Source organism: Canis lupus, chromosome 4 (genome assembly GCF_003254725.2).
Source record: "Canis lupus dingo isolate Sandy chromosome 4, ASM325472v2, whole genome shotgun sequence".
Classification (NCBI taxonomy): domain Eukaryota; kingdom Metazoa; phylum Chordata; class Mammalia; order Carnivora; family Canidae; genus Canis; species Canis lupus.
In genome coordinates this window covers 73,789,563-73,814,831 of record NC_064246.1, presented here as the reverse complement: position 1 = coordinate 73,814,831, position 25,269 = coordinate 73,789,563, and the positions used below count along the sequence as shown (strand labels likewise).

Genomic DNA, 25,269 nt, shown 5'->3' with positions numbered 1-25,269 from the left:
ATTAAATCCAAAATGAATAATTCTAAAGAGTATTGAACCATATTCTTAGAGTAATAAGGGTGTTCATCAGAAATTGAGTAGGAATTAGAAGGAAGTTAGAAATTCCTTGCCTTTTCTGGCTGGAAAAATGTGATTGATGCTTGTGACCAAATGCATATATAATTTTGATGATAATACTAAGATTTTTTTTTTTTTAGTGTAGTTTTAAGATCAGATTGTAAAGGGTCTTGAATGTTAGGCTAAGGACTGTCGAATTTGTTTTTCTAATAATGGCTGGTTTTATTAAGCTGTCTTGAGGTGGTACTGTGAGGGCCCGTGAGTGGACTGCAGAGGGACAGAGACAGAAGTCAGGTAGGTTCCACTATGGAAGGGTCCACACCAGGCTGGGGGTCAGTGGGAAGGAAGGGCCAGGCCAGGTTGAAAAGATGCTGTAAAGGAAAAATTACCAGATTTGGTGATTAATTGGAAATCAGTGCAAGGAAGGGAGGAAGAAGTATGCAAACATTATTAAAACATCACTAACTGTTTTGAAACCTAACTGGTTAGAAATGAAATGTGCATGTCTTCTCTGAATGCCATCATAAAACATAACATCCTAAATATCTTTTGGTGTGAAGATGCCTGTACACTTAAAGGATACATCCTCTCCAGGCAACACAGGATTATGATGGCTTGTTAATTTGTTACGTCCGTCAGTCAGCGAATGTTTAATTCATGCTGTGTGCAGGGTTCTGTGTTAGATGTTTCTGAGGTTAACATATGGGGTTTGCTCCAAAAAGAATTTGTACTTCAAAACAAAGGCTGCTCATTTTTCATTGTTAAAGGTATTTGTTTTTTTGTTGAGCCACCGAACATAATCTTCAGTAGGGTCAACATTACTTCCAGTGAGATCACTCCTTGTGAAGGGAAGGTTTTTATTTGATGCCACGAGCACTTTGATGTGTGAATGAGACAGGGACAGTCCCTTCCCTGCTGGCACAAAGTCATCAGAGAGTCACAGGAAAACAGGCAGTTGCAGTCTGATGAGATCAGGATGGTATGAAGGCAATAGAAGATGCTTATGAGCACATATGCCTGACCTGGACTGGGTTTGTGTGTAGGTGGGAGAGATGTGCATCCCCAGAGAAGTGACCTCTAAGGCAAGACTAAAGGCAGAAAGCAGTTAATACAGGTGGAGGGAGGCAAGACAAAGCATAGCAGAGTGCAGGAAGGGGAAGTGGTGAGCATGGCCCGAGAAGCAGCAGCCAGGTCATGGAGGTTGGGGTAAACTGGATTAGGTACATTGGATTTTAACCTAAGGGCATTGGGAAGCCACTGAAAAGTCGGAAGCAGGAGACAAAGATATTTATTTTTCAGGTATCTCTGGCTATTGTGGAGAGAGTGGATTGGAGCGACCAAGACTGGGGGTAGGGAGACCAGGAGGTCAGAGTACATTGAGGTCACCCATGGTGATCATAGTATCTGCAGATGGAAACTGAGCCAAGTGCTAGAATTCTCAGTGAGTTAAGGGAGATTGGTTGAGTGATGTGTGGACAGTGAGAAGGGGAAGAAGGTGGCCAGTGGTTTGAATCTGGAAGGAATGTAGTTTGCCCTCGGAGGTGAGTGAAGGGCCAGCAGTCAGGAGGAAGCCAGCTCCAGCACCAGACCTGCCGTATGAGGGCTGTGGCTTAAGGAGCCCCAGGAGGAAGCCCTGCAGGGAAGTGGTATTCTCAGGAAGCCTGGCTTCCCTCAAGACAGAACTTAAAAGGCTCAATCCATGGAATTTTCCAAAAGGCACCTTAAAAAAGTTTGGGAGGGAATAGAAGAGTATGCATAGTGGATCCAGAGAAAAGCACAAAGGATAGTGTGAAAATGCTTTTTAAATTTGGATGACTGGATTTGCAATACCTGTGGCCTTTACATGTGGCTAATAATAAATGTGGGCTTTTTGTTTCTTTATTATTGCTTTTTAACTTATTGCATTTATGCTTTTCAATCTCACTTTAACATTATAGTCAACCAGTTCAGGTATGTTTAAGTGAAATAAAGAGCCATATGACAGGCTGGGAAAAAGTTATTTAAGAAGATGCTTCAGTAAGAAGTTAGGTCTTATTTTCAGCTGATACATTGATGGACTTTCTGTGTTTGAAAGCTTGAGCTTTCTCCAAACTTCTTTGGGGGAGGAAGGAAGGGAGTGGGAAGAAACAGGACAACAGAGTACAGTACTGATTAAAAGGTGAAGAAGAACCACCCACATACCTCCCCCAGTCACCTTTTTTGTTTTATGTGGGAAGATTTATTTGCTGGCATTTTCTGCCATTCTGCTTTAATTGGGACTGTGCTTTTTTATTTATGACAAAAAGTTTATGAATGATTTGGTGAAGATGTAGAAATCATGAGTATTTTTGAATCATGAAAGATGTAGAAATCATGACTTTCACCTTAAAGCATGTCTGGACTGTTGAGCTGCATGTGACAGGACGATGGCTACAGTAACTAAACCAAATAGTTTTGTTTTTCTCACCTTAGCAAGAAATCCAGAGAGGGCCCATCTTGGTAGCTCCAGCTATTGATGATGAAACGGTCAGAGACATGCTCCATTGTCCTGACTCTAAGGCTTGAGTGTTTGCACCGAGTATAAACAGTTAAGCTTCAAAGCTAGAAGTTTCTTGCTCTCTCATGTCGAGGTGCAGACAGAGACCGGCAGGTGAGCTGCGGTGGAGCAGTTCTCCTCCGCGAGGTCTGTGGACTCTGCTTAGCTCCTTTCAGATGGGCCCTCACTTACTGTCCAGGGTGGTCATTGGCGGTCCCAGGGAGCAGAAGGGAGGAGGAAAGGGTAGAGCAGGGGCAGCGTGTGTGCTGGTTGCCTTTTAAGGAAGTCCCTAAAAGCTGTCGTATAACACTTTTATGGTGGTAGTGATTGGAATGTAGTCACAGTCATGCCACGCTTCAAAGGAGACTGAGAAATGGAGTTTTTTATCATGGGACCCCATACCTGCCACAAAATCAGGGTTCACTGTTACTGGAAGAAGGGAATAAAGGAGCAGTCTTTGCCTCAATCCTCATAATCACCTGTAGGCCTTAGACTGACTTTGGACTGTGTTAAGGGTGTAAGGTGAGTGCTACCAAAGCCCATCCCTTTCATATGGAAAATAAAATCTTTCCTGGAAAGTTTTACTTGGTTGCCATGTGTTTATATTTCATTGGCTAAAACTGGGTCACCTAATCTCCCCATCCTTCAGAACATCTGGGGAGGTGAATTTTTTAACTAGGTACATTACCACTGTGAACAAAACCACGGTTTTGTTAGGAAGGAGAGACTAGGTACTGGATAGGCAGCTCTAGTAGTAGTATCTTTCATAGAGTGGTAATCAAAACTTAAAATAATGACAATAGACCACTGACTGTCCTGCATTACCTAAAACCTGATTGCAGCAGGGCCACGACGAGATAGAATTTAGTGGTATTAGTTGGACAGAACAGAAAACCTAATTATAATCACTTAAATTAAGGTGTTTTTCTCTCTCTCTTATCACAAGAAGGCTTGGAGGTAGCTGCCTCCTTGCATTGTTTCAGTGATTCGTTAATATTTCTGTGAACCTCTTGGCTTTTCCTTCAAGGTCTCAAGATGGCTGCTGAGGCACCAAACATCATGTCCACATGCAAGACAAGAAGAAAGAGGAAGGGAGGAAAATATACTAATAGACTTCTGCTGTCATCCCACTGGTCAGAACTGTGTCATATGGCCGATTCCTAGCAGCAAGGGAGGCTGGAAAGCAAGTCCTTGAGCTTAGTCAGCCTCCACAGTAGAGGCTGCAGTAGAAAAGGGGAGAGGCGTTGGATGATCTAACCTTTAGTGCCTGCCACAGAATGGATTCAGAGCTATATCTTAGTTTTTTAAAAAAACCCATTATGTAGTTACCAGTTGGCTTGTCAGTATGAAAAACACAAGAAACTTTGTCAGCCGTAAATTCACAATGAGGTCATGTGCTGCTGTTGCTAGAAGTTAACATTATGAGCTATAGTGATTAAAAGTAGAATGTGAAGAGAAGGGAGTGATGAATGGCTCTTTGACCATTGGCGCCTGTCTTTCCTGCGCTTGAAGTAGAGGACTGTGGTGTGCGGTGGCAGATGGGAGTGTGTAGTGCGGGAGAAGGGGGACCTGCAGGTGGCCGTCGGCTGGCTTCACGTGCGCTGCGCCGTGGGAGGGGGTTCAGACTTGCGCTGTAGTACTTGCCACTTACACCCGGGCTGCGGGGAGGGAGATTGTTTTTCATTCAAGTTAGAATTACCGTGATTCTAAAAGAACATTGAGAGCTTTTGATGTTAAAGCATCTTAGCAAAGAGAGCTGGCCCTGAGAGGGTACTGTCAGTGACAGTGGTTGAGCAGAAACCACCTGAAGGGCTGGACGCCGGGTACCTAAGACGGGGAGGCAGGATGCCCTTGGGTCTCGTTCTAAGGCTGCAAGATTATTCATGGGGAATAGGCTTCTGTCCTGTTTTACCTCCGGCCTCTTCGGGGCAAGTATTAAGTTGCAGCTTCTACGATTTTGGTATGGTCCAGAGTAGATTCAAAATATTTTAGTTTCTGAGTGTATTACCTATTGCTCCATAACAAATTACCAAAAGCTTTGGGCTTTAAACACCGCAAAACACATGGACTGAGTGTCTGAGGATCAGATCTGGGAGCGGCTTAGCTGGGTGGTTCGGCTCAGGGTTTCCCATGAGTGGTATCCTCATTGGGAAAGTCCACGTCTCAGTCTCCCCCGCGTGGTCCAGGCGGGCCTTATTTGCTTGCTGGCCGCGGGCCAGAGGCCTGTTCTCCCCGCGTCTTCATGCCGAGGCAGCTGGCTCCTCCCAGGGCGATCCGAGACAGCGAGGGCCCACGGTGGAAACTGCCATCTTTTACAAACTAATCTCAGAAGTAACTTACTGTGGCATCCTCATTTCTGCTGCCTGCTGTTGGTCCCACAGAGCAACCCTGGTGACCTGTGAGGGGGCTGCGCAGGGTGTGGCTCTTAGGAGATGGATGCGGGTCCTTGGGGGCCACCTTGGGAGCTGCCTACCTGCCTGAGACAGAGAGACTTTCTGAATTCAGAGTTAAGGAAGCACAGCCAAGGGAAGAATAATCGGTATATATTTTTAAAGCTTTATGAGATTTATTTTGCTCTATGGTGATAAAGAAAAAACAGAAAGACCGTGCAAACAGTAAACATAATTTAGCCCTAATAATAAGTCCTTCCATAACTGATTTGACGTGTGTGTATATATATATATATACTATATATATATAATTTATATACATAAACTATTTATATGTAAAAAAAACTATATATATATAGCTTTTTCTAAAAATAAAATGTATGTTACCTCAGGGTTTCCCCTTTGTGGATATCCAGATTGAGTGCTCAGGTGATGCACCAAGGCTCAGTGGAAAGCCTGCAGTTTCTACTCCAGTAGATAGTTCTCACATACCCTGTTTATCAGCTCTCACCCAGATCTCTCTGCTTTTCCCTCATTGTTTTTCTTTGTTTTGTACACTCCTCACCTACTTATGGCATTTGTGATGGGAGAAGTCCCTTTAAAAGATTCTGTCCTGGGGATCCCTGGGTGGCTCAGCAGTTTAGCCTTTGGCCCAGGGCGCGATCCTGGAGTCCCGGGATCGAATCCCACGTCGGGCTCCCTGCATGGAGCCTGCTTCTCCCTCTGCCTGTGTCTCTGCATCTTTCTCTCTCTGTGTGTGTCTATCATGAATAAATAATAAAAATCTTTAAAACAATAAAATAAAAGATTCTGTCCTTTACTTGTTTGCTGACTGAATATCTGTGACTTTATTTTTAACAGATAAAAATCTGGATAATGCCGCAGAAGCCGCTGAACAATTTAAATTAATCCAAGCAGCATATGACGTGTTGAGTGACCCTCAGGAGAGAGCGTGGTGAGCATCATGCTGTCCCTCCTATCTTAACATGTTCTGTTGGGAGGAATTATCAATAGGAGATTCGAAAAATGTATATTTGTCAAATGTTTTGGTGTGTTCTGAGTCATCTCTCATCTTCATTATATAAAATGCAGTATTAGGGTCAGAAGGAACCTTAGAGGTAATTACTCCAATTACTTTATAGGTGGTGGAACAAAGCTTGACAACATTAAATAGATTTAACTTTGATACTTGTGAAGTAACTTCTCCTTAAATGGGATGTCTCTGGTGTATAACCAGTTTACTGGTGTTACACAAGAATGTTGACTTGTTCTTAAAACACATAAGAGTCATAAGAGTGTTTCAGAGCAACAATTGCAGTATTTCCCCCAAGAACTACTTTATATGAAGAAACAGAGTTAAGCTTCTACATCTGTGACAGATACTTTTACTTAGGATGACCTGATAAGTTAATACCATTCCAGACAAAAATTTCTCTGTTTAAAGTTTGCATTTTCAGATTTTTTGATGAACTTTTTGCTATGAAAGAATAAGTTTTAAGCCCTTACATAACTTATGTGCAGGAGCCTGCTGTTACAAAGAGCAGGGGGGTATTCAGTGCTGCTCTGTGAGTCTTGTGTGTTAAATAATACAGCTGACTTTAAAATTTGCCTTATACGATAATCAGAGAGAGAATTCTACTTTTTTTTTTTTTTCCTCCTGAAAACTTCAGAGATCTGGCCTTAGAAATGCTTTTGTCTTTCTTTAGGAACTTCTTTCTTTTCTTTCTTGCTTCTTTGCTGACTTCCTTGGTTCTGTCCTCTTCTCCAGATCTCAGGTGGCCATTCTATGCTAAGGACTCTCTTATCATTTATCTGAAGCCCCTGCTATTAATTAACTCTCCCGTTACCTGCAGGCCAGACTGCACAATTACCAGGAACATGGTCCTTCTAATGTAGGAGACCTGGTCTGGAATTCTAGCTTTGCTGCTTATTGGGTTTGTGATTATGGACAAGGTATTTAGTATTGCTGAGCTTCGATTTCCTGTTACATCTTTGGGGACAGAGTTATTATACGGAGTAATTGTGTATGTGTGAAACTCCTGGGCTGTTTACATAAACCTAAGAAGAGTCTTGTTCTGGTCTGTGTTGGTAAATCTGATCACAAATACATAATCAGTCTGTGGAGCAGATTATGTCCAGTGCCTGACCTATTTAGTAATATTTCTTATCTGTAGAAATGCAGCTACTTTTTGGGGGGAGTCATGGAAATTCTCTGGCTAATTAAATTCCATTGTTTATATTACTGTATGAACAATGTACTTGTTATCGTATTATACAGTACTTGCCTACAGCATATTAGAAGTTGCAGTCAGAATTTTAATCAGTTCTGTGAAAGATTATTAAATCTTTTCATGTTGATATTTAAAAAAAAATTTGAGTGTGGATTGGACACATTAAAATGTATAATAATAATATTTTGGCTGTTTCAGAGTAAAGCAGCCAGTGAATTCTTATTTATTCAGTGTTCACTGATAATACTAATTTGCTTTGTTTAGGTATGATAATCATAGAGAAGCTCTACTTAAAGGTGGGCTTGATGGGGAATATCAAGACGACAGCTTAGATTTGCTTCACTATTTCACTGTGACCTGTTACTCTGGTTATGGAGATGATGAAAAGGTAAGATAAATGAACTCACTCTTAATTTCCTATTAAGCACAAGACTTTCAACACAAAGAGAGTTCTTAAAACTATTTTATAATAGAAAAGTGAAATGGTGTTCATTTTGAAAACTGAAAAAACATTTGCCTTCATACTTAAATTATCAGTATATGGAAACCTCCAGTTGAAACCTAAATGTTCTTGCAGTGACAGAGCTTGAGCCTGTAATTCTTTAACATTAAAATTTTTCATGTTACATTTTAAAATCGTGTTCTGTGATTAGACTACAAAACTATTAAAAATTTGTGTTCCTGCTACTGTTTTTTAGGGCTTTTATACAGTCTATCGTAATGTTTTTGAAATGATTGCGAAGGAAGAACTAGAATCTGTGTTAGAAGAGGAGATGGAAGATTTCCCCACTTTTGGAGACTCCCAGAGCGACTATGATACGGTAAAGGAAAATTGCATTGCCAGTTTATTTTATTTTATCTTATTTTATGTATTTAAAGATTTTATTTATTTATTTATTTATTTATTTATTTATTTATTTATTTATTTTTATTTTTTTACTAGTTGAAGATGACAGATATTTATTGCCTGTGAAAATTTTATTGCATTTCTGGACAATTATGTAGTGAAATTACTTCAAAATGGGCCATTCAAGTTTATTAGCATTTTAAGAACTTCCCTTAAATGGGACAAAACAGTTTAAAGTGATTGCTATTGCTTTGCCCTTATCTTTCCTGCTGAGAGCAGCATATTTTGCTCACATACTTATATCTTTCTCTTGGTTGTACTTGGGTTTCTCAAAGGTTCCAAGCATGCCCCAGGAGGTCTATGTCATGCTTGGTGCTTTGGATGGCTGGATGTGTTCCCCCTTCTTCTCTAGATTCTGGTGTCACTCTGGAGTTACTCTATGTTCTTTTAGAAAGAAGAGTCTTTGCATTATTTTAAATCCAGTTTTTTTTTTTTTTTAAGATTTATTTATTTATTTATTCATTCATTCATTCATTCATTCATGAGAGACAGAGAGAGGGAGGCAGAGGGAAAAGCAGGCTCCATGCAGGGAGCCTGCTGCGGGACTCGATCCTGGGTCTCCAGGATCACGCCCCGGTCTGAAGCCAGGTACTAAACCTTTGAGCCACCCAAGAATCTTGTTGAATCCAGTTTTGACACGTGGCAGCGTCTACATTTATAATGGTGGCTTTGTAGCCTCAGTATCTATGTTGTTTAATTTGTTCTCTAGATGTGTGATGAAAGCCTTATCAAGACATTTTTCACGGTCAACTGTAAGTTTTTTTCAGGTTGCACATATGAGCTTATATGAGAATGTGTCATGCTGGGGCAAAATAGAAAGCAAACTCTAACTTGAAATGTTAGGTGTCTACAGTGCAGAAAATAACTCAATGTCCACAGGCAAAGAAGCTTCAGTAACAGGGTGGAACCAGACATTGCCAAAAACGAGAAAATCTGAATTCCTCCACAATAATGCCCCATGATTCAGGAAAGCTATTTTTTTTTAATTTATTTATTCATGATAGTCACACGGAGAGAGAGAGAGGCAGAGACACAGGCAGAGGGAGAAGCAGGCTCCAAGCACCGGGAGCCCAATGTGGGATTCGATCCCGGGTCTCCAGGATCGCGCCCTGGGCCAAAGGCAGGCGCCAAACTGCTGTGCCACCCAGGGATCCCTCAGGAAAGCTATTTAATAGTACCAATCCATTTCTCCACTTATAAGAATAAACTAGGTGACATTGCTTGTATGGGCATCATTAAAGCTTTTCCCCCAGACCTCTGATCACTCTCTTGATGAGATTATTTTCTATTATTTTAGCAGAGATTTTATTTATTTATTCATGAGAGGCACACACACACTCACACACAGAGGCAGAGACACAGGCAGAGGGAGAAGCAGGCTCCATGCACCGGGAGCCTGATGTGGGATTCGATCCCGGGTCTCCAGGATCAGGCCGGGCTGAAGACGGCGCTAAACCGCTGAGCCACCTGGGCTGCCCGAATTGCCAGTTTATAACTAGCGTTTATCAGTGTGTTTTTTCCCCATTTCTTTATTTAAGAAGAATGGATACTGGTCCTATGCCGTAAGCTTCTTCCTCTGTCTCCCTTCCTGGAGGGGCTTTCAGCTCCCTCACAGTGTTCTCCTTTACTTTTTGTTGTTTATTGAATGTGGTCCCATCCCATTAATCGCCTTATTCAGTTTGTTCTAGAGAGTGCTTTATTCTATAAAGCCCTGAAAGGACTGTTTCCTCCATTGATTAGTAGTGATGTTACGTATATGAAAAAAGATGTTTTGCGTCAGTGATAACTTGCTGCCTCACTGAAGAAAAAAAATTCTTAAACCTCAGCATTTTACTTGTTTTCTTTGTCTCTAGGTAGTCCATCCTTTCTATGCCTATTGGCAGAGTTTCTGCACTCAGAAGAGCTTTGCTTGGAAGGAAGAATATGATACACGACAAGCTTCAAACCGCTGGGAGAAACGAGCCATGGAAAAAGAAAACAAAAAGATTCGCGACAAAGCAAGGAAGGAGAAGAATGAGCTTGTCCGTCAGCTGGTCGCGTTCATCCGGAAAAGAGACAGGAGAGTGCAGGCGCATCGGAAGCTCGTGGAGGAACAGAATGCTGAGAAGGCGAGGAAGGCAGAGGAGATGAGGCGGCAGCAGAAGCTGAAGCAGGCAAAGTATGGGATGCGTGGCCGGGCCCCTTGCTCAGTAGAGGTATGGGGCCAGGCCTGATGGGGCACTTCCATGGGGGGCCATGTCATCATCCTGGCTTCATTAGCCTCCAGGAAAATGTTTTTCTTTTGCACTGCATGTTTTTCTTCAGAGGCCCTTTATACTTGAGACCCGTTACCAGACTCTCGTGAGATGTAATAGTAATGACTGTCAGTTGATCTCTTCCTCTGCACAAGGCCCTGTTCTAAGTGCTTTGTACACAGCAATTCTGCAAAGCAAGGCCTGGCTTTTCTCCTCATCTTTTTGAGGAGGCGAGGCAGACGGGTCCAAGATCACATAGCAAGGCAATCACAGCGGCAGGCACTGAACCTGAGACGTCAGTGCAGTGCCCTCGCTTGGCCCCACCTTGTAGCCCTGCGTCTTTGTACGCTCCAGATTCTTAATTCGTTTCTGTATCTTTAAAGCTCTGTTACTTGGAGATAGTGTAAAAGCATTGTGTCCAGAGCATCGTAGCATTCTTTTAAAGATTTTTCACTTCTTATATAAATTCTTCCTGCCCCATCCCTCATTTTTGGAAAATTAGCACTTTACTTGACACTTCGGATTTAAAACCACCTCAAGGCTTTTAATAACTTGCGAAGAGTTAGAGTTTCCCAAACTCATCGTCTAATAGAGTAGTTAAAACCAACCACACAACAGATGAGTGACTTTGCCTTCATTTGAACGAAGTACAGATTTTAAAACTTTGTAGACACTGACAGTGTAGGGGGAAGGAGCCCTCTCTCTCCAGGAGGGTGGGTTTTAAGCCTGCAGGGTAAGTGGGACTAATGTGGAGACCTGCTTCTCTGAGTAAGCGAGGCTGTGCTGTGCATCTAGGCTGGCAGAGCAGTACAGAGAGCAGAGCTGGATGACCGTGGCCGACCTGGAGAAGGAGCTCAAAGAGATGGAGGCGCGCTATGAGAAGGAGTTTGGAGATGGATCAGATGAAGAGGAGATGGAGGAATCTGAACTCAAAGATGGGCACGAAGGTAACTTCATTCATTAGGAAATGTGGGAAAATAAATGTTTGTGTGTGCAGGGGCTGGTCAAGAGGCCCAGGTGTAAGAAGGGGGGTGGGGGAGTGGCTGCAGACTCAGCTACTGCCAGAACCAGTGTTGCCAAGGTTTTTGTGTTCGTGTTCGTGTGCTTTTTTTTTTTTTTTTTAAGATCTTATTTATTCATGAGAGACAGAGAGAGAGAGAGTGAGAGAGAGACAGAGACACAGGCAGAGGGAGAAGCAGGCTCCATACAGGGAGCCCGATGTGGGACTCGATCCTGGGTTTCCAGGATCACACCCTGGGCTGAAGGTGGTGCTAAACCGCTGAGCCACCTGGGCTGCCCCTCGTGTGCTTTTTAAGCAGACCCAGAAATCTGGATTTTTATATGACCTCTTCTGATTTTTAAATGTGGCAATTAAAATGGAAAACTGTATTGTATAGGCCACGCAAAGGTAGTCCATTGAAGCTGTCTAATTTCCTAGACTACCAGAGTTTATTTGATTAATAAACTCTTCTGGCCATACAGTTTGTGTGCTTCTGGCTGCATGAATAATTTCGCAGATGGGCATATTGACAGGTGTGACTGCTGATTACTTAGGAAACTGCAATAAAGCTCGGTAGGTCAAGTTTTAATAGCAACTCTTTCCAGAAAAACTGATAACTGTACAGGAGTCTACATGGTGTATACAAATTCTTCCTCTCATTTCTCACTTTGTTTAGGGGCTCCTCTTGGTGTGCTGTAAAGTGTCCTTTCTGCACCTCTTGTTAGAGAACAGGCATGAGACCACCTGAAAAGGCGAGGATTAGGCATTGTTGAGAATACCTGACTTTTCACGGTGTCCCTAGTTATTCCGTGAGGAATAACGTGGAAAGATCTAAGCACAGATCTGGGTCAGTTTGACCGTATCTACAGATGTGTTGTTTTAGACTAGCAGCTAAGTGATAAAACGATGGACTTTTATTTACTCCAAATGATGATGAAATGAAACTTTTTGTTAATGACTTAGACATAGTATGTGTGAAAATCTTTTGAAAATTACAATGCATTCTATAAATGTGAGGTGGCATAATTAAAGTTTTATGTAAAATTTATGAAGTGCTTTCACATGCAAGAGTTTGCTTGATCCTCACACAATACCCCTTAAATGAAAGTTTTGCTCATAGAATGATCTCTGTTTTACTGAAGAGAAAAATAAGATTTTGAGAAGCTGGCCTGTAGGCCTAACATATGACCGTTTTTAGATCCAGATTTTGACTTCAAATACAACATTCTTTATTAACTCTTTGATTAATCATTTATATAGTATATTGAAAGGGTACAGGTAATTGCACAATAACACCATTTATTAAACAATACTAGGTAGGATAAGTTTTAATCACCTATGGATTCAATGAGAACGTCCTTCAGAATCGTATTAATATCCCTTATTTATAAAGAACAAAAGCGTAGACCATAGGAGAGAGACCCTGGGATCTTTATTGATCTCCTTGCATGATCCCATATATTGGTCTCAATGGCAATCAATTTACTTGTTTATTTCTTAGATAGATTATGGGATTTTGTAGAGACTTTTAGTTCAACATTTTAGTTGCTTAGATTTTGCGGACTATATTGATAGTAACTATTTTGTTGTAATAAAGCCCCAAGCTTTTTAAAAAAACAATGGTGTAAAGACATGTTAAAGTTTACATATAAAATGTTGTTTTATGACCAGCCTGTCAAATAAGGATGAGTGTTATAAGCTAAATTTATTTAAGCATTTAAGAGTGGATTACAGTTACAAATGTGTTCACATCAAATCTTGCTTAAGAGGTAAACTGAAAAACCTTTGTTGAAGAAACTGCTTTGTAGTAGAGCTATGAAAGTGGCATTTGATTTTCTGAATTTAGCTCACACTGAGAACTTTGAGAGACTTTGAGTCTTCTCAGTAGACTTAAGAGAAGAATTGGAAAGAAAAGTGGTTGATTTGGAAGCCTCCCCTTATAATCCAGGGCTGCTTTTAAAAGGTCAGTTCAAATCCTAGTAACGTTATTGTTTTTGTGTAAGGAAATACAATTTCTAATTTGTGTGTAATGTTAGATCATTACTAAAGACAGTAATTTGTTAACATGATTAAGATTTGGATTCTATTCAAACAAGATAGTTAGTGTTGGCCTCCCTCTCATAGGTAAAGACAGTGATGAAGCTGAGGATGCTGAGCTGTACGATGACCTTTACTGCCCAGCATGTGACAAATCTTTCAAGACTGAAAAGGCGTAAGTTTAAGATCTTTGAACTCCCCTTTTCTTCTGAGGTGAAATAGAACACTAAAAGCCCTAAAAGGAAAGTTCTCTTAGCAATTGGTCACCAACCCTCCTACCTGTCCTTTTGGGGAATTTCTGTCCAGCAGAGGAGGAAGAAGGATTTGTACTGGTGGTTAAGCATGTTGTTCTGATTGTCATTCATGCCAGTATTCCTATGTGATGGCTACTTTTTAAAACATGGGTGCATCTCTAGAAAGAAATGTTGCTTGTTGCAACAAAGAAGGCACGGTCACACAGACAAGGGGCTAAACCAAAGCTGGTCTCTGTTGGTGGCAAACTCACTTCCAGCCATCACACGCCCGTGCAGGCCAATGCTGCCACCCTACGAGCTTTAAACGTGTCCTGCCTAAATTATACTCACTGAAGCAGAAGGACTTCCCCCTTTGGAAACAATGAGGAATAGAGAAGTATTTAAAAGGATACTATTATAAAGAGAGGGAAAAGATTAGGGCAGAAAATGAAAGTAGAGTCAGCCAGGGACAAAGAAATGAAACACAGTGAAGGAGAAAGGAGATGGAAGGATGACAGTGGGGGTGTGAGAGTCGTAAATGGTATTGACGTAAACCCCCAAAGGGAAAAATTGTGGAGTGGTGAGAGAAGTGACAAGAGCAGAAGAGTTAGAAACAAGCAAGAAAACAAAAGCAACTGTGAAGGAGATGTGAAATTTTATTTTTTATTGGAAATAACGTCAGACCTGCAGAGAAGTTGCAAGGGTAGAAGTTGCAAGTGCCCGATTCACCTGTTGCTAATGTTTTGCCCCAGTTGTGCGCACCCCATTTCTCTCTCCCCCACCTGTCTGCTCCACATACACAGTTTTTCTCTGAATATTTTGAGAGTAGGTTACATACATAATACTCCTCTACCTCTAAGTACTTCAATATATATTCCTTACGAGTAAGAATAAGAATACTCTGTTAGCTGATCACAGTACAGCTGGGAGCTTCAGGAACTTTATAACATTGATGTGGTCCTTTCATCTCCTTACTGCCCGTATTCCACTTCTGTTGGTGTCCTGTACGGTGTCTCTTCCACTCTGATCAGGGTCCAGTCTAAGATCTTACATTGCATTCATTTATTTAGTCTTGTTTAATCTGGACCAGTTCCCTTGTCTATGCTGTTGTCACTTCAGAATATGGGCCCTTTTAACATATTTTTTTTTTACCAGAGTATTTATCATCTTCCGTTTGTCCATCTCCTCCTCATGATTAGATTCAAGTTCTGTATCCAGCTGGAACAGTGCATCAGCATATAGTGCTGCCCTCAGAGCTTTATTTCTGGAATCCTACAATGTGTGTCTGCCCTTCCAGCCAGGGCACTGTCTAACTCTTCTACTGTAGAGTTGATACTTTTTCCCTTGCAACTGATTTTAGCGTGTTTAATCTGTGGAGAGACACTTTAAAGTTAGGCAGATATCTTGCCCCTCATCAAATATCCTAGATTTGGCGTTCATTTATGATTTCAGCTGGTACCACTTGTCATCATAATGGTTCCAAAAGGGAGCTTTTCTGGTCCCAGTGCTCCTTGTACATTATTAATCCTCATCAGGCCTTCTACTGTAATAAAAGAGTCTGCCTTTCCTCCATCTATCCGTCTGTTATCAGTATGAATTTGTGAAGGTTTTCAGCATTTTATAATTTATTACTGTGCTTCTCATGCTCAGACTTTTCCAGATATGATTAGTGTGGGTTCCTGACTCCTACATCCTTTTAACATATCCCAGTCATTTTTTGAGCACTTACTTTCTGGCATAAGACGTTCCATTTTCTCTAAGAAACCCTGGTACAAAGAATTTTAGTGGAAAGGAAGAGTACCAACTGAAACTAGAAAACCAGAATCTGAACAGTTGAGATAAAGTTAATGTACTGACATAAGTTTCCTACTTTCTTATTCATCTAATAACTCTGATACTCAAGTGTTGTCAACCCTGTTTTGTGGAATGTTACTTCGTGGCCCATAGATGCACTGGAAGAGACATGGCTCATCGATATTTAGGCAGAAGGTGGAGATGTATCTGAACTCACTTTGAGGATAGTGGGAATGAGAAAGGAAAGACAGTTATTAAAGGTGAAAGGCAGTTACTGAAAGAAGCAAAAGGAGGTAAACTACTCTGATACTTGAGGCCCTCACATCATAACCCAAGTGGTCTTCTCTCCAAGCTGGAATGTTGTCTTGTAACTTCTCCGGATCTTTCAAAGCCCCAGTATAACCTGGAACGTGTACACACTTGGCTAATACTCAGTGGTTAAGAGGAAACAGTGGGGAAGATCTGAATTTTAAGAATTGGAAAACAAAAATAATAGAGAATTTGACCCAAAAAATTGGAAGAGGATATGTAGATAAAAGGACAGAAGGTAGGGAGAATGCTGAGAGACAGGGAGGGAAGAGCACAGTCTCGGGCTGGCCCTGACAGGGTTCCTCTGCTGCTCTTTATAAGATCGCCAACATTTTGCTTCCTTACTGGGAAAAATGAATTTTTATGTGGTTGCACTTAATACAGGCCACATATTTGGGCATATATGACTCCTGTTGCAGTTACTAACATCAGATTGTTCTTTCAGTATGAGGAATCATGAAAAATCAAAGAAGCATCGGGAAATGGTTGCTTTGTTAAAACAACAGTTGGAGGAGGAGGAAGAAAATTTTTCAGGACCTCAAACTGATGAAAATCCATTGAATGCCAATTCTGAGGAAGAAATAGAAGATGCACCAAAACAAAAGTACTTCTAAAAATGCTTCTAGACGTACTTAACACATTAGAGATGAGATTGCATTTAAATGCTATTTTAGCTGAAAGAAGTTGCTCTGTTATGCTAATATTTTCCACATATTTTTTTTCTACTCAAGGGAACTTACAGTTTTGAAAGGGGTAAAAGTATGATGTCAAATATAATTTTTACAGAATACATTATGACTGTATTAAAAGAACTTGTATACCTAGGTAATTGATATGCTAATTGCCATCAATGGAACCACTGTTCTAATTTTTTAATGATGTGAATATTTTCTTTTTAATACCTTATGTTATTAAATACTTTTAAATTTTTACTTATCAATAGTGTTTTAATTTTTTTTTCACTTTGTCACAGTTAAATATTTGACATTTTGATTTCTATTTATTCTTAGGCTTTCTAAAAAGCAGAAGAAAAAGAAACAGAAACCAGCACAGGTGTGTTAAAAAAGTTTTATTAACACTAAATATCAAATATAAAGTGGGACTGCTTTTGTCTTTTCAGTATAGCTTGTATTAAGGAGAGGGGTTTTCACTCTATAATTTTATATTGATTATAAAAGAGATTGAAGGGAGTTAAAAACATTTTCTTTTTTCAACACTTTTCCCCTATTAATATGTATGTTGCTGATTTACTTAATTACTGTTGTTGGTATGTCTTAAAATTTTACAAGTGTAATTAGTTCCCTGATACTATGTAGCTGAGTGATAATATTAAAATATCTGGACACATAGGATGACTGGGTATTTAAATCAGGACAACAGTTAAAATCAGAAATATGTGAAAATTTGAGGGTTGATTATTGTATATCTGAGTTTCTTTTGGCAACAACATAAATGAAATTTGCAAAAGGAAAAGTTAATTAGAAATGTGTAGTGATTGTGAAACTTAAAAACAATGTTTCTTAATATTACTCAGAAATGTAAGTAGTATATTTCAAACCTGGTGTCTAAATCCTGTCTCTCTTAAGACTATTTTTAAATAAAAAATTATTATGTTGTTATATATGCATAACAGTCCTGTAGATGTATAAAAACACAATGAGTTTGTTCATTTTTACTAAGGGTATTTGGTGGTTCTTAAAGGAATGGAGTTGATTTCTGTTCTATTTTAACATAATCTACTTATATTAGCTTACATTAGTATTAAATATTATAGTTCTTTTTGAGAAAATTTAGTTAACAATAATTTTTAAGAAAATTTTTTTAAAATTTAGGTAACACATGAATAATTTTTCATAAAACTTTAGATTTGGCTTATCTATTCAAGTGGTTAAATATTTGAAAATTTTTTATCTGTTTCATATTCCAAAAATGATAAATGACACAGGAATTTGTCACTGTTAAAATCTGTGACTCGGAACTTTTGCTTCAATTATAAAACCACATAGCAAGTTATATGTTCCTTTATAAAATGACTCATCCTGTCTTCCACTCGAAGACTCTATAGTCATTAGCTTAGAACATTTCCTCTCTTTTGTGTGTGCCAGGACCGCTAGAATAAAGACAAGATAAGACAGATTTATACCTCACCCAAGCCTGTCTTGTCTTGAGTCGGAAAGGGTAGGTCCTGTAGATTACAGTAATGAACACCTGTATTTGTGTTTTCTTACTAATGAAAATGCTTTGTTTGCTACATCATTTTTCCCCCTCCAAAGCTGTATTCCTTTATATTAATAACTCTTGTTGATAATTTCTGCTTCTATCAGGAAGAAAGCCCCAGTTCAGACCTCGTTTTATGTAGCACTTTTCCTGATGTTTTCTCGGTTCTTTTTGAAGGGAAGGTAGTGTGGAGACATGAACTGGTAGATTGAAGAGCAGGAGGCAGCAAATACAGAGAATCAGGGAACTTCAGACTGGGAGAGGTTCTGTATGGTCAGAAAAAGAAATCTGAATAAGCCACCAGGATGAATGTAATTGAATTATATTCAGTTTCCAGAAAACTGAAATTGAATGTAAACAAATGACCCTGGCTGACAGAAAGGAGGAATCCAAGTAACTTTTGAGCACAGCACTCTGAATATCCTCCATGGGGCACATTCTAAAGACAAAATTACCTGCAAGAAAATAAATCTTGAACTTAGTAGATATTTTGGTGCTAATATTTTTGCTAGAAATGTGTAACAGTCTAGTCATAAAGAAACAATTAGACAAAGCCAAACTGTGGGACAGAACAGCCAGCAGATTATCAATATCATGAAAGGGAAAGTAGGGCTGTGGTTCTAGAATAAAGGAAATTCAAGGGACATGACCACTACATACAATATATGGTCCTTGGTTGTCGCCCCTGTTAGGGCTCGCAGGGAGAGGACATTACTGGATTATGAATATGGATTATGAAACCGATCATATCAGTGTTAAATTCTTGAGTATGAAGAGGGTATTGTAGGTATATAGGAGCATGTTTTTGTTCTTAGGAGACACATGGGAAGTGTCATGATATCCACCTACAGCTTACTTTCATCCTTCAGGGTGTGGGGCAGGGTGTGTGTGCGTGCCTGTACACAGAGGAGGGAGGAAGGGGAGGGAAAGCAAATGTGGCAAACCAACAACACTGTTCATTTAGTGAAGGTATGTTTGCGAAGCTTTGTCTTTTTTATAATGCTTATGTGCTGTTTTTTTTCTCTAACTATAAAAGAAATAGGTGCTCATTGCAGATCATTTGGAAAATACAGAGAACTAGAGATATCACCCCTAATTTGGCCTACAGATACTACTTACTACTGAATTGTAATCAGACATTATACATATAATTTTCTATTTAAGCTAATATGTTGTAAATACTGTTCCACAAAATTGAATCAGTACCTTTGCAGATTTTTAAGAGCTTCATAATTTTTTCATGATTTTTAAGAGCTTCATAATTCCTTTCATACAGCCAACCATTCACTTAATGAACATATGGATTGTTTCCAATTTTTCCCTTATATAATCTTTCTGCAATGAACATTCATGTTTTTAAATTTTTATCACTTTTTCTTTTCACTTCTTAAAGATATACTCCTCCAGGGTGTACGGAACATTATAATTGTTTAGGATGATTATTTCGTATCATAAAAACCTGAAATTACTGTATTTATTTTGTAATGCATATGTGTTTTGTTACCTAGAATTATGATGATAATTTTAATGAAAATGGAACTGAAGAAGGAGTAAAGGTTGAATCAGAAGATACCAATTTAAATCAAGACTGTGCCAAAGAACTAGAAGGTAGTCCCCAAGCAAATAGCAGTGTCACAGAGACTGTCCAACTCTGTGATGATCCAAAAAGTGAAGCTAAGAAGTAAGTCAATTTGATGGTGTTTTCTAATTAATGTTGGTAGTAAGACTATCTTTTCATATATTGGGGTGCCTGGGTGGCTCAGTAGGTTAAGTGTCTGCCTTTGGCTCAGGTCATGATCCCAGGATCAGGCCCTGCATCAAGCTCTCTGCTCAGTGGGGAGCCTGCCTTTCCTTCTGCCACTCCCCCTGCTTGTGCGCTCACTCTCTATCTCTCTCACTCTCAAATAGATAACATCTTAAAAAAAAAGGATATCTTTTCATATATCAAATAACACCTTTCCCATGATTGATGAAGCCAATCAGGTAGGTATATCAGTGACTTATACATTTATTCAGACAGACATCCCACCCACACACAGATGAAGGATGTTAGAGGACGCTAAAGGAATGTGCTCATGGACATTTCAGCAATGCGGCCCAAATCAGAAAGTCACTTTGATCTAGTTTTTTATCATATTGAGGTCCTTGTTTTATGCTAGATCAGTAATCCTTGATACACACATGAGAACGAGTCTCACGATGAGGCTGCACCCCACTCGCCTGGAGCATCATGAAGCATGTGTCCATGCTCATGGTGGTCCTCCTGTGTGGGGCCCCGCAGTGCAGGTCATCAGGATCTGTCTGCACAGTCTGAGGCCTTCCTGCTGGCAGGAGCCCCGCAGTGTTGGTGCCGCACCAGGTCACGGTAGCTGGCCAGAGGAAGGTCTTTCTTGGGAGAGAGCATTCCTGGTCCTCCTCTTCCTGCCTTATTGTACTTTCTTGTCTCAAGCCTCCTCTGTTCCTCTGGAGCAGAGAAGAATTTCTTACTCCTTGAGCAGAGACCTGAACAGTAAGTAGCCTCAGGTCCCTGCCTAGGACCATGAGAAAGAGTTCAAATGACAGAGTAAAGTAGGAGCCTGAGTCTTCAGTGCTTACCATTGGGGACCAGCGAAGAGGTGGGGCAGTGCACCTGGGGATGTAGGCATTGAGGTGGTGGCGGCAGTGAGGGGAACAGACCTCAGGGAGGTAGGCCTGCAGCTCCAGGAGAAGGAAGACAAGGAACCACACAATACCCTGAAGTCTTGTAGCTTGTGTTTCAACTGTTTTAAGTAAATTCCTTGGTTTTGGTGTCAAATTTGACATCCACTGTGGTCTTTAAAGTTGCTCTTTAAAGCTGTTCATTTGAGATGGAGAATTTATAAGATTGGCCATTAAAATTAATGAATTAGCCTTTAAAGTGCATGTCACTGTTTCAAGTCTTCTTAGGAGTAAAATAATAATTAAAAGGGACATGTCATTATTGGATTGTAAGACTTGTATAATTTATTTTCCAGTGCTCCTAAACCCAAAGGAAAGAAAGCCAAAGATACGAAAAAATCTGTCAAAGTACCTGCTGAACCACAGACAGTGGTAGGTCAAAATCATATTGACATGTTTTCAGTGGACATTGTTTAAGCAATATAATCTAACTCTTAATTCTAAAGATGTAAGTATGTGAGGAGCCCTTCTGCACCTGCTGTGCAGGTGTGGATCCTTCCAGAGTTATTCTTGACGAGTGTAGGACTTACTATATCTGTGTTACTGTCATTGTTTGTCTTTAAAGTAAAAGGCACATTGGACCACCAGACTGTGACAGGACAGTTATGTTCTGTTTTCCATTACTTTGGGATCTAAAACCTTGGTCTAGTGCATACGGTACACACTGTTGAATGTCTCTGGACTCTTAAAGCTGATGGTGTTGGTTGCTGGGACCTAACTTTTAAGAACAGCTACCTCTTTGGAGCCTGTTTTAGTGGCTGTCATTTTGTTAAAAGGTCTTTATTTTGAATTATTTGATAAGTAATCTGAACATCAAAACATAAATGACTGCCCTCAGGTAATAACATTTACTTTTATTTATGATTTTTTTTCCCTCTTCAGAGTGATGTTCTTATCAGCTGTACAACCTGCCATAGTGAATTTCCATCCCGGAATAAACTTTTCGACCATCTGAAAGCCACAGGTCATGCAAGAGCACCTTCATCATGTTCTTTAGGCAGCATAACAAGTAGTCGAAGCAAGAAAGAGAAACGTAAAAACAGATAGAAATTCTGCCAACACTTTTTCTTTTTGATTGTCTCTAGATTTTGAAACCAAAAACTGAACTGAAATCATCTAAAGAGTTAAAATTTCGGTGATCTGCAATTTATTGCATTGTGGAAGATTATTTTTTATCTTGTAAAAACATTTTTTTTGTTTAATATATATTTTTTAAACATTTCATTAGTGATTGAATTCTACTTTGCCATCTGAATTGACTTGAATGTCTCAAAACAGGTAAATGCTGTAAAAGTACACATTCTTGATTTCTGTTGGCTCACGTGGACAGAAATGTACAGGGAGAATTAAATTATTTTAACACATACAAATGTTCCTTTCTGTTTTATTTTGTGGATTTCACATAGTATTTTTATACAATTCAGTGCTTTTGTATTTTCTTATGTTTCATGATCTATCAAAGACTCAAATTGTTTTAAAATCATCATAGATTTTTTTTTCTCCCCTGATATGATGACTCCAGTTCTAATTTTAAAATTATTTCTAAATAACCTATTGTTGATTACTGTATTTTTTTCCTCAAGGACAGTGATAGGTAGAAACTAATTGAACATACATGATTGTTTCAAGACTAGTATCTTTTCAAGGTATAGCCATATTGATTTAATTTGAGATTTTATAGGTAATTCTCAATAAGATACATCTTTTGGTGTTTTGCTCTGATTTAAATTTTGGAGGTGGAAGCAAATCAATGTATATGGTGCTTCCTTCTTTGGCACAATGTCAGCCGTAAAGCGTGATGGATCAAGGTGGCAGGTGGTTCAGATTTTATAGTGACTCCTTGACAGAGGATTCTTTTCTTCATTATTTTCAGAAGTTTTTAATTTTGTTTTTTTTTTTAATTTAATGGAAAACAACTTTTTTAGTAAAAGTTTTTTCATAGGGCTGATATTTATGCCATCTGTTGTATAACAAAGATGAATATTAACTCAAAAAATGGAGAATGGTTGTGAGTATGGGTCAAGTATATGGATCAGTGATGAGTCAGTTTTTAGGATGAGGATGGATTAAATAGGCAGTTCTTACAATTGGCCTTGAGAGTAACTTTGAAGTCACTAGCTTAAAATACATACTTTGTATTCAGTGAAGCTGCTTATATCCTTGAATCTTCAAGTGTTTTTTTTTTTCTTCATTTAGAAATACAAGATTTTTTTGTAAAGATTTTATTTATTTATTTGAGAGAGCACACGAGTAGGGGGCAAAGGAAGAGAAAGAAGCCGACTCCCCATTGAGCAGGGAGTCCCATGTGGGGCTCCACCCCAGGACCTCAGGATCATGACCTGAGCTGAAGGCAGATGCTTAACCAACTGAGCCACCCATGCACCCCATAATGGATTTTTTTTTTTAAGATTTTACTTATCTGAGAGAGCACAAGTAGGGGGAGGAGCAGAGAGTGATGGACATGCAGACTCCCCACTGAGCAGGGAGCCCAGTGTGGGGTTTGACCCCAGGACCCTGAGATCATGACCTGAGCTAAAGTCCAATGGTAACTAACTGAGCCCCCAGGTAGACTTCCCTTATCTTCTTCTTTTCTCTCTAATACCTATTACTAATTCCTCCTAATTGTCGACCATCCTCCCTTTCTTGTCCCTTTCTTATCCCTTCAGGGGAAATAGCAGCCAGGTCTTTGGGCTCTTTCTCCCAGCCATGATCTGAAAACTTGCCACCCTCTAATTAGAACTAGGTGAGGTGGCTGTAATAAGAATAGGAATATTGATGAACAAGAGGGCATATTGATCACATACTATTATACAGTAGAAATACGAAGTCATCTTGAAAGACAGAATGTCCTGCGAATGGCCATCAGACGTTCCTTGCTTTTCCTTTTACCCACCAAGCAGCTATTTAGGAGGATTGACTGGAGTTACTTGTCACTTTTATTCTGATTGACAAAATTCAACCATGTTTTGAGGGGATCTTCATCAGTTGTGATCGAAAGTTAAATCTCATTTGTAGTCCTGTGTGTGTAATGCAGACAAATCATTTAACTTCTCTGAATTTTATTCTCCTTATCTCTAACACAGTTCTTAGCAGAGTATTGTCTCCATTTATCATACAGGATTATCAAGAAGACCAGATAAAATAGTGTTTTCTATTGTCATTCTTCTTATTTTTTAAATTTTATTTATTTATTTAAAATTTATTTATTTATTAATCTCTACACCCAATGTGGGACTCGAACTCACAACCCTGAGATCAAGAGCCGTGTGCTCCTCTCACTGAGCCAGCCAGACACCCCAGTTTAAATAGTATTCTGAAAGTGCTTTTAAAATACAAAAGCTTGGGGATCCCTGGGTGGCTCAGCGGTTTAGTACCTGCCTTTGGCCCAGGGCATGATCCTGGAGTCCTGAGATCAAGTCCTGTGTCGGGCTCCCTGCATGAAGTCTGCTTCTCCCTCTGCCTGTGTGTCTGCTCCTCTCTCTTCTCTTCTCTGTCTCTGTCTCTCATGAATAAATAAATAAAATCTTTAAAAAGAATACAAAAGCTTTATACAGAATTTTGAATTTAAACGAAGAGTTAAATTTTCAGTTAAGATATTTGCAGACAGGGATGCCTGGGTGGCTCAGCGGTTGAGCATCTGCCTTTGGCTCCAGGCCTGATCCCAGATTTCCAGAATCGAGTCCCGCATTGGGCTCCCTGCATGGAGTCTGCAGCTTCTCCCTCTGCTTGTGTCTCTGCCTTTCTTTCTGTGTCTCCCATGAATGAATAAATAAATAAAATCTTTAAAAAAAAAAAAAAGATATTTGCAGACAGGAGTGCACATGTTGAATTAAACGTGTATTAAGTTTTATAGGAATATCCTTCCTAATCTACTTCTGAAGAGGAAAACAGAAACATGTATTATGCTGAAGGTAAAATGTTATTTTTGGTGAATCACAGACATTCAATTTCATTTGTCTGAAGCAAAACAGAATAGTCTAAAATACATGAACACATATTTTACATTGATCTCATTTAAGGGTCAGTGGTGACCACCATCTGAACTGAGTAAGCAGAGGTGTGGGAGATGCATGGAATGCGGGTTCTGTGAGGAGACACTTAGGGGAAATCATGTTTGCTGTTTTCTCCATAATTCATTCAGTGGTGCCAGAGCTGGGGGTTCGCTGGAAAACCTAGTGAGACTTCGGTTTCAAAACAGGAGCAGTTTGCTTAGTGGAAGTACACTATAGGAAAACAGGACTGCATCAAATTATAAGCTTTGGTGGAACAACAGGCACTGTAAGTAAACAGCCTCAGACTTAGACAAATTGTTTGCAATATATAGAACAGCCAGGATTAGCATCCAGAACACGTGAAAAAAAATCCCTCCTACATATCAATGAGCACATGACGCCATACATTAATACAATAGAAAACACAAAAGTTCTCAAACTTTTTGGTCTCAAGATGCCTTCACGCACTTAAAAGTGGAGAACTCCGGAGGGTATTAGTGTGTATAGTTTATATCTTGATATTCGCTCTCTTAGAAATTAAACAGATTTTTAAAATATTTATTAAAAATAATACATGTTGAATATGAAAAATAACTTTTGAATGAAAGTTTAATGAGAAGAGAAGCATTGTTTCACATTTTAAAAAGTATTTTATT

At 39.5% G+C, this 25,269-nt stretch overlaps 1 protein-coding gene across 20 annotated transcripts in view; it reads left to right on the top strand.

The window, feature by feature from the left end:
* The window catches only part of DNAJC21 (DnaJ heat shock protein family (Hsp40) member C21), a 44,189-nt gene that overhangs the window by 1,473 nt on the left and 17,447 nt on the right, over positions 1-25,269 (top strand). For 11 of the 20 annotated variants that reach the window (XR_007410391.1, XR_007410389.1, XR_007410386.1 and 8 more), the window contains exons 2-13: positions 5,824-5,917; positions 7,458-7,581; positions 7,892-8,014; positions 9,954-10,258; positions 11,130-11,281; positions 13,459-13,546; positions 16,153-16,311; positions 16,718-16,760; positions 19,433-19,605; positions 20,918-20,993; positions 21,504-21,899; positions 24,763-24,899. Coding sequence is in view for 2 of the 20 variants with exons in the window: in XM_025436223.3 (XP_025292008.1) it covers positions 3,600-3,705; positions 5,824-5,917; positions 7,458-7,581; positions 7,892-8,014; positions 9,954-10,258; positions 11,130-11,281; positions 13,459-13,546; positions 16,153-16,311; positions 16,718-16,760; positions 19,433-19,605; positions 20,918-20,993; positions 21,504-21,668 (1,608 nt within the window). In the remaining 18 variants the exon portion in view is untranslated. Of the gene's footprint in view, positions 1-3,599; positions 3,706-5,823; positions 5,918-7,457; positions 7,582-7,891; positions 8,015-9,953; positions 10,259-11,129; positions 11,282-13,458; positions 13,547-16,152; positions 16,312-16,717; positions 16,761-19,432; positions 19,606-20,917; positions 20,994-21,503; positions 21,992-24,762; positions 24,900-25,269 lie in introns of those variants that run through there. The other 9 variants (XR_007410400.1, XR_007410398.1, XR_007410395.1 and 6 more) reach the window with 3 other exon arrangements.